General features: G+C 36.4%; 1 protein-coding gene across 2 annotated transcripts in view; it reads left to right on the top strand.

The window, feature by feature from the left end:
- The window catches only part of LOC142220753 (uncharacterized), a 39,886-nt gene extending 27,533 nt beyond the window's left edge, over positions 1-12,353 (top strand). The window contains exons 3-4 of one of the 2 annotated variants that reach the window (XM_075290072.1): positions 7,099-7,224; positions 10,799-12,353. In XM_075290072.1, coding sequence (XP_075146187.1) covers positions 7,099-7,224; positions 10,799-12,220 — 1,548 coding nt within the window. In that variant the 3' untranslated portion in view covers positions 12,221-12,353. The remainder of the gene's footprint in view (positions 1-7,098; positions 7,225-10,798) is intronic. The other variant, XM_075290078.1, reaches the window with a different exon arrangement.
- Positions 12,354-14,239: the final 1,886 nt, after the last annotated feature.

The following is a 14,239-nucleotide window of genomic DNA, read 5'->3' as shown; positions in this document are numbered from 1 at the left end:
GATAGATAAATGGTGGCTTTGGCAATAATGCTCAGGGCCGACCGCCAAATCGATTTCTGTCTTTCCGAACAAAGTCTAGGTCGCATTATTAGTTCAATCGGCTTCAAAGTTGATGGATGTATGTGTTTTAGTTCAGAATAACCTAATCTAACCTAACCTAGGTACAACTTCCAAATAGAGGAGTACACATGGCACGAAATTGTCTTGACACGCAAGACTCACGAGTGAATCACGTGAGTCGTAAACGAAATCCAAAGCAACTCTAGCGAATGTGCGTGAATCGAAATCATGTTCACCAAACAAATTATGATTTACTTCTCGTATGTTAATCACGCCTATTATCTCAATAACTAAAATTAATTTAGCTGTCGAAATTTTTTTTTTAATTACTTTTGGCTACCTCACATATCTGGCGTGAGCGTGCATGAATAAACATTTGCTTCGTGAATGTGCGTGAGTGTGATTGAAACTTCACTCACGCGCACAGCTCTACTTCCAAATATATCTTTCACTCGATATATACGGCCCTAAATCAGTTCACAAGGAGTGCAATTTACAGTGTCGTACAGTGTGCCGAATTTGGTTGAAATCGGTTCAGATTTAGATATAGCTCCCATATATATCTTTCGCCCGATATGCACTAATATGGACCCAGCATCCAGAGTTTTATACCGATTTGCTAGAAATTTTTTACAAACATAACATTTAGTCGTATAGTCAAGTGTGCAAGATTTGATTGAAATCGGTTCAGATTTAGATATAGCTCCCATATATATCTTTCGCCCGATATGGACTAATATGGTCCTAAAAGCCAGAGTTTTGGCCCAATTTGGTTAAAATTTTGCACAGAAAGTAGATTTAGCATTGTAGCTATGCGTGCCAAATTTGGTTGAAATCGGTTCAGATTTAGATGTAGCTTCCATATATATTTTTCGCCCGATATGGACTTATATGGCCCCAGAAGCCAGAGTTTTGGCCCAATTTGGTTGAAATTTGGCACTAGGAGTACAATTAGTAATATAGTCATGTGTGCCAAATTTGATTGAAATCGGTTCAGATTTAGATATAGCTCCCATATATATATCTTTTTCTGATTTCGACAAAAATGGTCAAAATACCAACATATTCCTTGTAAAATCGCCACTGCTTAGTCGAAAAGTTGTAAAAATGACTCTAATTCTCCTAAACTTCTAATACATATATATTGAGCGATAAATCATAAATAAACTTTTGCGAAGTTTCATTTAAATTGCTTCAGATTTAAATGTTTCCCATATTTCTTTACTAAAATTGTGTTCCAAATTCTGAGTCGATCTGAGCATGTCCGTCCGTCCGTCCGTCTGTTGAAATCACGCTAACTTCCGAACGAAACAAGCTATCGACTTGAAACTTGGCACAAGTAGTTGTTATTGATGTAGGTCAGATGGTATTGCTAATGGGCCATATCGGTCCACTTTTACTTATAGCCCCCATAAAAACGGACCCCCAAATTTGCCTTGCGATTGCTCTAAAAGAAGCAAATTTCATCCGATCAGGCTGAAATTTGGTACATAGAGTTAGTATATGGTCTGTAACAACCATGCAAAAATTGGTCCATATCGGTCCACTTTTACGTATAGCCCCTATATAAACGGACCCCCAAATTTGGCTTGCGATTGCTCTAAGAGAAGCAAATTTCATCCGATCCGGCTGAAATTTGGTACATGGTGTTAGTATATGTTCTCTAACAACCATGAAAAAATGGGTCCACATAGGTCCATAATTATATATAGCCTCCATATAAACCGATCCCCCGATTTGGCTTGCGGAGCCTCTAAGAGAAGCAAATTTTATCCGATTCGGCTGAAATTTGGTACATGGTGTTGGTATATGTTCTCTAATGACCATAAAAATTGGTCCACATCGACCCATAATTATATATAGCCCCCATATAAGCCGATCCCCAGATTTGACCTCCGGAGCCTCTTAGAGGAGCAAAATTCATCCGATCCGGTTGAAATTTGGAACATGGTGTTAGAATGTGGTCTCTAACTAACACGCAAGAATTGGTCCATATCGGTCAATAATTATATATAGCCCCCATATAATTATATATAGCCCCCATATAAGCCTATCCCCAGATTTGATCTCCGGAGTCTCTTGGAGGAGCAAAATTCATCCGATCCGGTTGAAATTTGCAACGTGGTGTTAGTATGAGGCCGCTAATAACCATGCCAAAATTGGTCCATATCGGTCTATATTTATATATAGCCGATCCCCAATCACACAAAAATTGGTCCATATCGGTTCATAATCATGGTTGCCACTCGAGCCAAAAATAATCTACCAAAATTTTATTTTTATAGAAAACATTGTCAAAATGTTATTTCTATAAAAAATTTTGTCAAAATTTTATTTCTGTAGAAAATTTTGTCAAAATTTTTATTTTTATAGAAAACATTGTCAAAATGTTATTTCTATAAAAAAATTTGTCAAAATTTTATTTCTGTAGAAAATTTTGTCAAAATTTTTATTTTTATAGAAAATTTTTTCCACATTTTATTTTTATAGAAAATTTTGTCAAAATGTTACTTCTATAGAAAATGTTGTCAAAATTGTATTTCTATAGAAACTTTAAACTTAATTATATACGTATTTAATCGGTCTTTTTTATTTTAATATATGTGGTATATATTTCGGTGTTAGGAAGTTTTAAGATACCTTGCCATTGGCTTTAGTAGAAGTTTCTACGCAATCCATGGTGGAGGGTACATAAGTTTCGGCCTGGCCGAACTTACGGCCGTATATACTTGTTTTTTACTAACATTATGTTCCACCCTAGTGCATTAGCCAACTTAAATGTTGAGTCTATAGATTTTGTAAAAGTCTATCAAATTCTGTGCAAATCGAGTGATATTTAAATGTATGTATTTGGGACAAACCTTTATATATAGCTTCCAACACATTTGAAGGATGTGATATGTAGGGTTTCCATATGGATAATTTTCAAAAGAGAACTTTCGCTTTAAAAAAAAGAGAACATTTCAACTAAAAAAGAGTTTACAATAAAAAATTCTTTATTAAATAATTAATTATTATTGATGTTAAAATTAAAATAATAATAGTTTCTAATGATAGAAACAACGAAATAAATACACCTAGACCTCGCTTTGCATCGTTTCGTTTTGCGTTGTTTCGAAGTTGCGTCGCTGCTGACTTAGTACTAGTTTTCACTTTGCGTCGTTAGTTTTCCGAAGTTGCGTTATTATCGTTGTTATCTCCAATCTTTGCATGGTTTGCCATAGAAAATCATAATGCACTTTGCGTCGTGTTTTTTTTTTTTTTTTTTTTGAACGTATCTGCGACGCAAAGCGATGTCTAGGTGTATATAATAAAACAATAAAAAACAAAAAGAATCACATTTTCTTAAAAAATAAACAAAATAAATTCAAAAATACGCTGTCAAAAATAAAACACACATGTTCCTATGATCTCGCCCACAATTGACGACGACAACGTATTGGCGTATTTACGTCGTACGTTCAAGTACATCTATTTCCAATTTTTACGCAGTACGTCGAAACGTCGCAATTGTGTTCCGGCCTTTAGTTTGTCAACAAATTTAACCTAATAAACAATTAGTGCGAACAATTGTGGCGAATTCCTACTAAATAAATAAAATTCCATCCATCTAGGATTTTTTTTTTTTTTGAAATATAGTACATAAAGAGCACTGTTGGACATAAAAATACGGCACCAAAAAAAGAGAGTGAAAAAAAAGATACGAACACAAAAAGAGAACATGTTCTCTTTAAAAGAGATGTAATGGACAGCCTAGTGATATGGTATCGAAAATTTAGATCTACAAAGTGGTGCAGGGTATAATACAGTCGGCCCCGTCCGACTTTAGACTTTCCTTACTTGTTTTTATTTCATCCAAAGGAAAAACAATTATAAATAAGTAAAGAAAACACAATAAATAACTGATAGCATCAATTAAAAATTATTTGATTTTTTCGACCAAAATCAATTTCTTTAGAATATTTACAATCAATTCAATTGAAACAATAAAAAAATCCATGTTTCAATGCATGAATTTTTCTATATTGCTTCAATACCTATGGGTTATAAATGCAAAGTATAACTAACCTGCTTTACATTTATAGAATGCCGGTAATGGTGTTTAATTTCAGTGATAACACTGTCCCCTGCTATGGTGGGAAACATCCTATCCTGTAGCTTAAATGTAATATAACAGTTAATATAAACTGTTATGCTATGTTGTTTGTATGCTAAATGTGGATGGTAAGTTATGACTGGGATGGTGGTGGATTTTGTTAAGAAAATGTTATGGGTGGTGAATGTGGGAGGCCCACATTAAAAGCAGTAGGCAAAGTACACCACTATATGATTTCCATATGAATGGACTGGTGTGCGGGTGTATGTGTTTCTCTGTGTGTTCTCTTTTTATGTGGATTACAGTTTCTTGATAAGTTTTCCCCAAACTGCAAGCGAATGCATGTCATTTTAGCAATATTCCAACAAATGTCCTTCAACCATCATACCGATTAAGTGCATTAACTGCTTTCGAAAGTTCTTCGATGAAGGCATGATTTTTTTTTTGATACCTTGATACTACTAAACGAGATGATGTTTTCTTTCCTCACCACGTTTATTTTTATACCCTCCACCATAGGATGGGGGTATATTAACTTTGTCATTCCGTTTGTAACACATCGAAATATTGCTCTAAGACCCCATAATGTATATATATGCTGGGTCGTGGTGAAATTCAGAGTCGATCTCAGCATGTCCGTCCGTCCGTCTGTTGAAATCACGCTAACTTCCGAACGAAACAAGCTATCGACTTAAGTTTTAAGTATTTGTTATTGATGTAGGGCGGATGGTATTGCAAATGGGCCATATCGGCTCACTTTTACGTATAGCCCCCATATAAATGGACCCTCAGATTTGGCTTGCGGAGCCTCTAAGAGAAGCAAATTTCATCCAAGCCGGCTGAAATTTGGTACATGGTGTTAGTATATGGTCTCTAATAACCATGCAAAAATTGGTCCACATCGGTCTATAATTATATATAGCCCCATATAAACCGATCCCCAGATTTGACCTCCGGAGCCTCTTGGAAGACCAAAATTCATCTGAATTGATCCATATCAGTCCATAATTATATGTAGCCCCATATAAACCGATCCCCAGATTTGACCTCCGGAGCCTCTTGGAAGACCAAAATTCATCTGATTCAGTTGAAATTTGGTACGTGTTGTTAATATATGGTCTCTAACCATATCAGTCCATAATTATATGTGGCCCCCATATAAACCGATCCCCAGATTTGGCTTGCGGAGCCTCAAAGAGAAGCAAATTTCATCCGATCCGGCTGAAATTTGGTACATGATGTTGGTATGTGGTCTGTAACAACCATGCAAAAATTGGTCCACGTCGGTTCATAATTACATATAGCCCCCAAAAACCGATCCCCAGATTTGGCTTGCAGAGGCTTAAAGAGAAGCAATTTTCATCCGATCCGGCTGAAATTTGGTACATTGGTCCATATCGGTCCATAATTATATATAGCCCCCATATGAACCGTTCTCCAGATTTGACCTCGGAGCCTTTTGGAGGAGCAAAATTCATCCGATCCGATCAAAATTTTATTTCTATAGAAAATTTTGTTTAAATTTTATTTCTATAGAACATTTTGTTAAAATTTCATTTCTATAGAAAATTTTGTCAAAATTTTATTTCTGTGTAAAATTTTGTTAAAATTTTATTTCTATAGAAAATTTTGTCAAAATTTTCTTTCTATGGAAAATTTTGTCAAAATTTTATTTCTATAGAATATTTTGTGAAAATTTTATTTCTATCGAAAATTTTGTTAAAATTTCATTTCTATAGAAAATTTTGTCAAAACTTTATTTCTATAGAAAAATTTTTCAAAATTTTATTTCTGTGTAAAATTTTGTTAAAATTTTATTTCTATAGAAAATTTTGTCAAAATTTTATTTCTATAGAAAATTTTGTTAAAATTTCATTTCTATAGAAAATTTTGTCAAATTTTTTTTTTCTATAGAAAATTTGGTCAAAATTTTCTTTCTATGGAAAATTTTGTCAAAATTTTATTTCTATAGAATATTTTGTGAAAATTTTATTTCTATCGAAAATTTTGTTAAAATTACATTTCTATAGAAAATTTTATCAAAGCTTTATTTCTATAGAAAATTTTGTCAAAATTTTATTTCTGTGTAAAATTTTGTTAAAATTTTATTTCTATAGAGAATTTTGTTAAAATTTTATTTCTATAGAATATTTTGTGAAAATTTTATTTCTATAGAAAATTTTGTTAAAATTTCATTTCTATAGAAAATTTTGTCAAAATTTTATTTCTATAGAAAATTTTGTCAAAATTTTCTTTCTATGGAAAATTTTGTCAAAATTTTATTTCTATAGAAAATTTTGTTTAAATTTTATTTCTATAGAATATTTTGTGAACATTTTATTTCAATCGAAAATTTTGTTAAAATTTCATTTCTATAGAAAATTTTGTCAAAACTTTATTTCTATAGAAAATTTTGTCAAAATTTTATTTCTATAGAAAATTTTGTCAAAATTTTCTTTCTATGGAAAATTTTGTCAAAATTTTATTTCTATAGAATATTTTGTGAAAATTTTATTTCTATAGAAAATTTTGTTAAAATTTCATTTCTATAGAAAATTTTGTCAAATTTTTTTTTTCTATAGAAAATTTTGTCAAACTGAATTATATACGTATTTAATCGGTCTTTTTTTTTTTTATTTAATATATACCACGTATGGACTTACTTACAATTTAGAAGATGGTGTTAGGAGGTTGAAGACACCTTGCCATCGGCAAGCGTTGCCGCAACCCAAGTAATTCGATTGTGGATGGCAGTGTTTAGAAGTTTCTACGCAATCCATGGTGGAGGGTACATAAGATTCGGCCTGGCCAAACTTACGGCCGTATATACTTGTTTTTTTCCATAATTTTTTTTTTCTATTTGTGTCATTTCATATTTGCCCCCGTTTTGTCATGAATTCGATGATATTCACCTATCAAACGACAACATTTGTGTGGGACAGGTTAATGGCTATGATGTATTGGGGTTGCGTATCACGGAAATTGCAAAATTGGTAAAATCCTCAGAGTCTCAAGTCACGTTGTTACTCTGGAATAGTAAATGCAATAGCAACGATTGCAGCGAAGAGGTAAGTGCTGTCAGTATGTAAATGAGCTTATGTAGAGAAATTTTTAATGGTATTTGAAAGGACTTAACCATAAAATAAGTAAATTCGGACAGGCCGAATTTTAAATACACATCACCTTGGATCAAACCCTTGTAGTGTGGTTCCGAAATTTTAATTCAGAGATCCGATGATGGATTTATAAGATTCTTTTAGTTTTAGAGGAATACGAAACTTTTTATTTACGAGTTCAAGAAAATCCGAAGACTTTCATGTGAGGGTTTTCATTTGATTTGGCGGTATTGGACAACCCTAATTTTGCAATCTCTCATCTGACAGCCCTTTTCTCCGGACGAAATTTAGACAAACAAAATTGCCAGAAATCTGCATATTTTTACCGCCATTTCAAGAAATCGAGAAATGTTTGTAGTAGTGTTGCGCAATGTGGGATGAATCCGGAGATCGTGTATAGCAAAGCTCTATCCAAACCAAAATACATACATCTCTTTATGGACCTAAAATAAAAATTATAATATCGGTGTATATTAGGACTACAGCAAGACTTGGGACGATAAACGCCATATTCGGCACACCTATTTGTAGACCTTGAATTCCTCTAGATTATGACTTCAAGATTGTGATGTCTAGATGACCAATTAATCAAATAAGGAGATCGGTCCGTGAAGGGGCTTTGGTTGTATTGGTTGTGGCTGCAGTTAGTTGTATTGGTTGTTGGGGAGACCCGTACAAGTGGTCTGGCCTTATATTCGCTATTGGTAGCAGTATGGGAATCGGTTTGGATTCGGTAGCAGCTTCGATCACGTTAAAACTTTCAATCGGGTTTACTTTTGGGGGCGTCAAGAGGCTTAGTGGTTGTACTATATTCGATTTGACTTAGTATTAATGACGACAACACTACTGACATACTACATAGCTATGAAATCAACGCGGAAATATTCACTGAATGGTCTCTGTAATGAATCCTTAAAAAAAACAGATATCTGTGAGAGATATGCAGAAAAGAAGACCTCAGTGGAGAAACAAACAATGAGGGCTATACCAAAACATGGACCGATAGGCACCATTTTCGGTACACTTTTTTATGGTTCTAAAATACTTCTAGATTTCCAATTTCAGGCAAATTATTATACAGTTTTTATAAGCCCCAGACCCCAAATCGAGAGGTCGGTTTATATGGGGACTATACCAAAACTTGGACCGATATAGCCCATCTTCGAACTTGACCTGCCTGCAACCAAAATACGAATCTGTGCCAAATTTCAGGACGATAGCGCCATTATTGAAGGCTGTAGCGTGAATACAGCAAACGGACATGCTTATATCGTCTTAGAATTTCTCCCTGATCAAGAATATATATTCTTTATATAGTCGGAAATCGATATTTCGATGTGTTACAAACGGAATGACAAACTTATTATACCCCCGTCACCATTCTATGGTGGTGGGTATAATAACACCAAACAGCAGTGTGCAACGCTGCTCGGACTCGGCTTTAAGGGATGTTCCTTGTCTTTGAGCTAACATGGAATCGGGCAGCACTCAGAAATTTACCACTTAGGATATCACAATGCACTGAATAGTCTAAGTGAACCTGAAATATCGGGCTGCAACTCTACCTAAACTAACCACTATACCTAAACTAATTGCTAGCCACTGTTTGTCTCCTTTAAGATTAAAGTATTTAATCTAAGTGAAATTCCTCTTGGTAAGGCCTTTTCATACCCACCACCATAGAATGGTGACGGGGGTATAATAAGTTTGTCATTCCGTTTGTAACACATCGAAATATCGATTTCCGACTATATAAAGTATATATATTCTTGATCAGGGAGAAATTCTAAGATGATATAACCATTTCCGTCTGTCCGTCTGTCTGTCTGTCTGTTGTAATCGCGCTAGGTTAGGTTAGGTGGCAGCCCGATGTATCAGGCTCACTTAGACTATTCAGTCCATTGTGATACCACATTGGTGAACTTCTCTCTTATCACTGAGTGCTGTCCGATTCCATGTTAATCTCAATGACAAGGGACCTCCTTTTTATAGCCGAGTCCGAACGGCGTTCCACATTGCAGTGAAACCACTTAGAGAAGCTTTGAAACCCTCAGAAATGTCACCAGCATTACTGAGGTTGGATAATCCACCGCTGAAAAAACTTTTTGCTGTTCGGTCGAAGCAGGAATCGAACCCACGACCTTGTGTATGCAAGGCGGGCATGCTAACCATTGCACCACAGTGGCTCCGGTGGTGTAATCACGTTACAGTCTTCATTAATGAAGCAATCATACTGACATTTTGCACAAGCTCGTCTTTTGTCTGTAGGCAGGTCAAGTTCGAAGATGGGCTATATCGGTCCAGGTTTTGATATAGTCCCCATACAAACCGACCTCCCGATTTGGGGTCTTGGGCTTAAAGAAATCGTAGTTTTTATCCAATTTGCCTGAAATTTGAAATCTAGAGGTATTTTATGACCATAAATAGGCGTGCCGAAAATGGTGAGTATCGGTCCATGTTTTGGTATAGCCCCCAGATAGACCGATTTCCCGATTTTACTTCTTGGGCTTCTAGAATCCGATGTTGTTATCCAATTTGCCTGAAATTGGAAATCTGGAGGTATTTTTGCACCATAAAGAGGTGTGCCGAAAATGGTGAGTATCGGTCCATGTTTTGGTTTATCCCCCATATAGACCAATCTCCCGATTTTACTTCTTGGAAACTATAGTTTTTATCCAATTTGCCTGAAATTGGAAATCTAGAATTTTTTTATGACCATAAAGAGGTGTGCTGAAAAGGGCGTGTTTTGGTTCATGTTTTGGTATATCCCCAATATAGACCGATCTCCGGATTTTATTTCTTGGGATTATAAAAACCGTAGTTTTTATCCAATTTGCATGAAATTCGAAATCTAGAATTATTTTTGGACCATAAAGAGATACGCCGAAAATGGTGAATATCGGTCACTGTTTTAGTATAGAACCCATATAGACCGATCTCCCGATTTTACTTTTTGGGTTTGTAGAAACCATGGTTGTTGGAGGTTGTTTAGGACTATAAATAGGTGTGCAAGAAATGATTTTATTGTTTAGGATTCTAGAATTTGCATCAAATTTCACTTCTTCCGATCCTGAAAATTTGCTTGAAACTCAATGTAAAACTTCCAGATTTTACTTCTCGGGTGAAAATCTACAGATTTAAGATTTCAAATCAAGACGTTATTTTATAATTTTCTGGCACACTTACAAGAGATGTTAATGATTCCTCTAAAACTCAAACAAAAATAGTTCTTACAAATCCAGAATCTGATATAGTCTTTATAGGTAAACTCTTTAAATTTATCTTCGGGAAATGTACTGGTTGAACTGTTCTGCTTGATTTATCCTCAAACCCCCCTGAAATTTCAAAGGAAACCCTAATATTTGATTCATGGTGGTGGGTATTTAGGATTCCGCCTGGCCAAACGTACGGCCGTATATAATTGTTTAAATTCTTTTTAAATTCTTCCAACATTTCTAGTAGCTTTGGTAATATATCCTTCAAATTAATTGCCTCCTTTAATTCTTCACTCACATTTGTTTTGCAGAGTTTATGTGCTGCCCCAATGCCTCGGTCACTGCAACGTCTCTCCACAGTGGTTCAATGTGTACTCAATGTTCTGGAATGCCCTGTTTGTCTGGATACCATAACTCCACCAGCAATGCAATGTCAAAATGGTCATTTGTTGTGTGTCGATTGCCGTATACGGTCCGAAAGTTGTCCAGTATGTCGTGATCGTTACTATCCTCGACCAGCCTTAATTGCTGAACAGTTACATGCAGCCCTCACAAATGCCTTCAATTTGTGTCGCAATGAAGATAAAGTGCGTCAGAAAATCTTTGGACGTCATAAAAGACAACTGCAGATGGTAAAGACAACCATCGAATGTGATGCTTGGCGAAGAGAAGTTCATAAATCGATGATGACGACGCCCGTCTCATTGCTGGGGGGTGAGGAAAGAGTATGGCAAAAATTCCCTATGCAAGTTAGGGAGGAAGAAGGAAATAAAATAAACGTAGCAATGGAAACCAAAAGAAATACAACAGTATCGAGATCCTGTAATAAATTTTTAGCTAAACTCTTAAAATTCAAAGCATTTTCTATGGAAAATCTAACAATGGACGCTGCAACACCACCAACAATGCCATCGCATATGAATGCCAGTACTACATCGACATTTGCCTTGCATCCAGTATTGGAAATGGGAGAATCCCCGAATGAAGAACATGATACCCAGAAAGAAGATTCTGCTGGACGCAAACGACGGTTAAACACAAATCAATTTGACGATTTTATTGCAACACATGATGGAGAATCGAATCACTTGTCCTCATCCATGGTGGCAATGCCATTGCCACATCATCACTCCACCAGCTCCTCGTTCTCGTGGCCATCGCCTATGTTAACCAATGAAATGGGCCACATAAATCCGCATCGTGATTGTCGCAAACAAATGTTTTCAAATGGCAGCAGACATTTTTCATTATCATCAAATGATTTAACCACTAATCCAACAGTCACACCACTAGCTCTAACGAGGCAAATGTCCATGGAAACAGCGAAATATATTTCAAGTCCTTTGGCAACTTCCACTGCCACAATCCCCAGTGAGGCCGGCAACAACTCTTTGCCAATTTGGTTTCGTCAAAGGCCAAATCCAAAATATAATAACAATCGCATGCAATCTATGGCAACAAGAGAATTAGGAGCCACGTTTCCTTTGGAGCATAGGCAAATTGAGTCTTCTTCTGGAAACACAAATAAATGTCATCCTCACCATGGTAATACTGAATCGGATGGAAGTGATATTGATGCTGATATTACATCTAATTTCACACCGCCTAACAATTCAACACAAACATCTTCAACTATTTCTTTGAAATCCTCAAATTCATCATCGTCAGCAGTGGCCAGTGGTGAGGATGTGGGAATAACTCGATGTTCATCGTCGAAAGAAGCTAACGCTTAAGTTTTATCCTTCCAAAAAGAAATATTGACAATTGAAAAGTGACAATTTGATGGAAGAAAGATTTGAAAATTGCTTCGTCTCATTGAGAGAGAGAGAGAGAGAAATGCCTTCGCCTTGAGTTAAATTGGTCAGGACCAGTTGCTTGGTAACAACTATAGAATAATATCCTTGTGCATCGTGTATTTATTATACCCTCCACCATAGGATGGGGGTATATTAACTTTGTCATTCCGTTTGTAACACATCGAAATATTGCTCTAAGACCCCATAAAGTATATATATTCTGGGTCGTGGTGAAATTCTGAGTCGATCTAAGCATGTCCGTCCGTCCGTCCGTCTGTCCGTCTGTCCGTCTGTCCGGCTGTCCGTCCGTCTGTGGAAATCACGCTAACTTCCGAACGAAACTAGCTATCGACTTGAAACTTGGCACAAGTAGTTGTTATTGATGTAGGTCGGATGGTATTGAAAATGGGCCATATCGGCCCACGTTTACGTATAGCCCCCATATAAACCGATCCCCAAATTTGGATTGCGGAGCCTTCCGGAGCAGCAAAATTCATCCGATCCGGTTGAAATTTGGTACGTGGTCTAAGTATACGGTCTCTAACAACCATGCAAAAATTGGTCCATATCGGTCCATAATTATATATAGCCCCCATATAAACCGATCCCCAGATTTGACCTCCGGAGCCTCTTGGAGGGGCAAAATTCATCCGATCCGGTTGAAATTTGGTACCTGATGTTAGTATACGGTCTCTAACAACCATGCAAAAATTGATCCATATCGGTCCATAAATATATATAGCTCCCATATAAACCGATCCCCAGATTTGACCTCCGGAGCCTCTTGGAGGAGCAAACTTCATCCTACCCGATTGAAATTTGGTACGTGGTATTAGTATATGGTCTCTAACAATCATGCAAAAACTGGTCCATATCGGTCCATAATTATATATAGCTCCCATATAAACCGATCCCCAGATTTGACCTCCGGAGCCTCTTGGAGGGGCAAAATTCATCCGATCCGTTTGAAATTGGGTACCTGATGTTAGTATACGGTCTCTAACAAGCATGCAAAAATTGGTCCATATCGGTCCATAATTATATATAGCTCCCATATAAACCGATCCCCAGATTTGAACTCTGGAGCCTCTTGGATGAGCAAAATTCATCCGATCCAATTGAAATTTAGTACGTGGTGTTAGTATATGGTCTCTAACAACCATGCAAAAATTGGTCCATATCGGTCCATAATTATATATAGCCCCCATATAAACCGATCCCCAGATTTGACCTCCGGAGCCTCTTGGAGGGGCAAAATTCATCCGATCCGGTTGAAATTTGGTACCTGATGTTAGTATACGGTCTCTAACAACCATGCAAAAATTGATCCATATCGGTCCATAAATATATATAGCTCCCATATAAACCGATCCCCAGATTTGACCTCCGGAGCCTCTTGGAGGAGCAAACTTCATCCTACCCGATTGAAATTTGGTACGTGGTATTAGTATATGGTCTCTAACAATCATGCAAAAACTGGTCCATATCGGTCCATAATTATATATAGCTCCCATATAAACCGATCCCCAGATTTGACCTCCGGAGCCTCTTGGAGGGGCAAAATTCATCCGATCCGTTTGAAATTGGGTACCTGATGTTAGTATACGGTCTCTAACAAGCATGCAAAAATTGGTCCATATCGGTCCATAATTATATATAGCTCCCATATAAACCGATCCCCAGATTTGAACTCTGGAGCCTCTTGGATGAGCAAAATTCATCCGATCCAATTGAAATTTGGTACGTGGTATTAGTATATGGTCTCTAACAATCATGCAAAAACTGGTCCATATCGGTCCATAATTATATATAGCTCCCATATAAACCGATCCCCAGATTTGACCTCCGGAGCCTCTTGGAGGGGCAAAATTCATCCGATCCGTTTGAAATTGGGTACCTGATGTTAGTATACGGTCTCTAACAAGCATGCAAAAATTGGTCCATATCGGTCCATAA

Source organism: Haematobia irritans, chromosome 1 (assembly GCF_050003625.1).
Source record: "Haematobia irritans isolate KBUSLIRL chromosome 1, ASM5000362v1, whole genome shotgun sequence".
In the NCBI taxonomy this organism is placed as follows: domain Eukaryota; kingdom Metazoa; phylum Arthropoda; class Insecta; order Diptera; family Muscidae; genus Haematobia; species Haematobia irritans.
The sequence above is the reverse complement of the archived record's forward strand: the minus strand, read 5'-3'. Positions and strand labels throughout refer to the sequence as shown.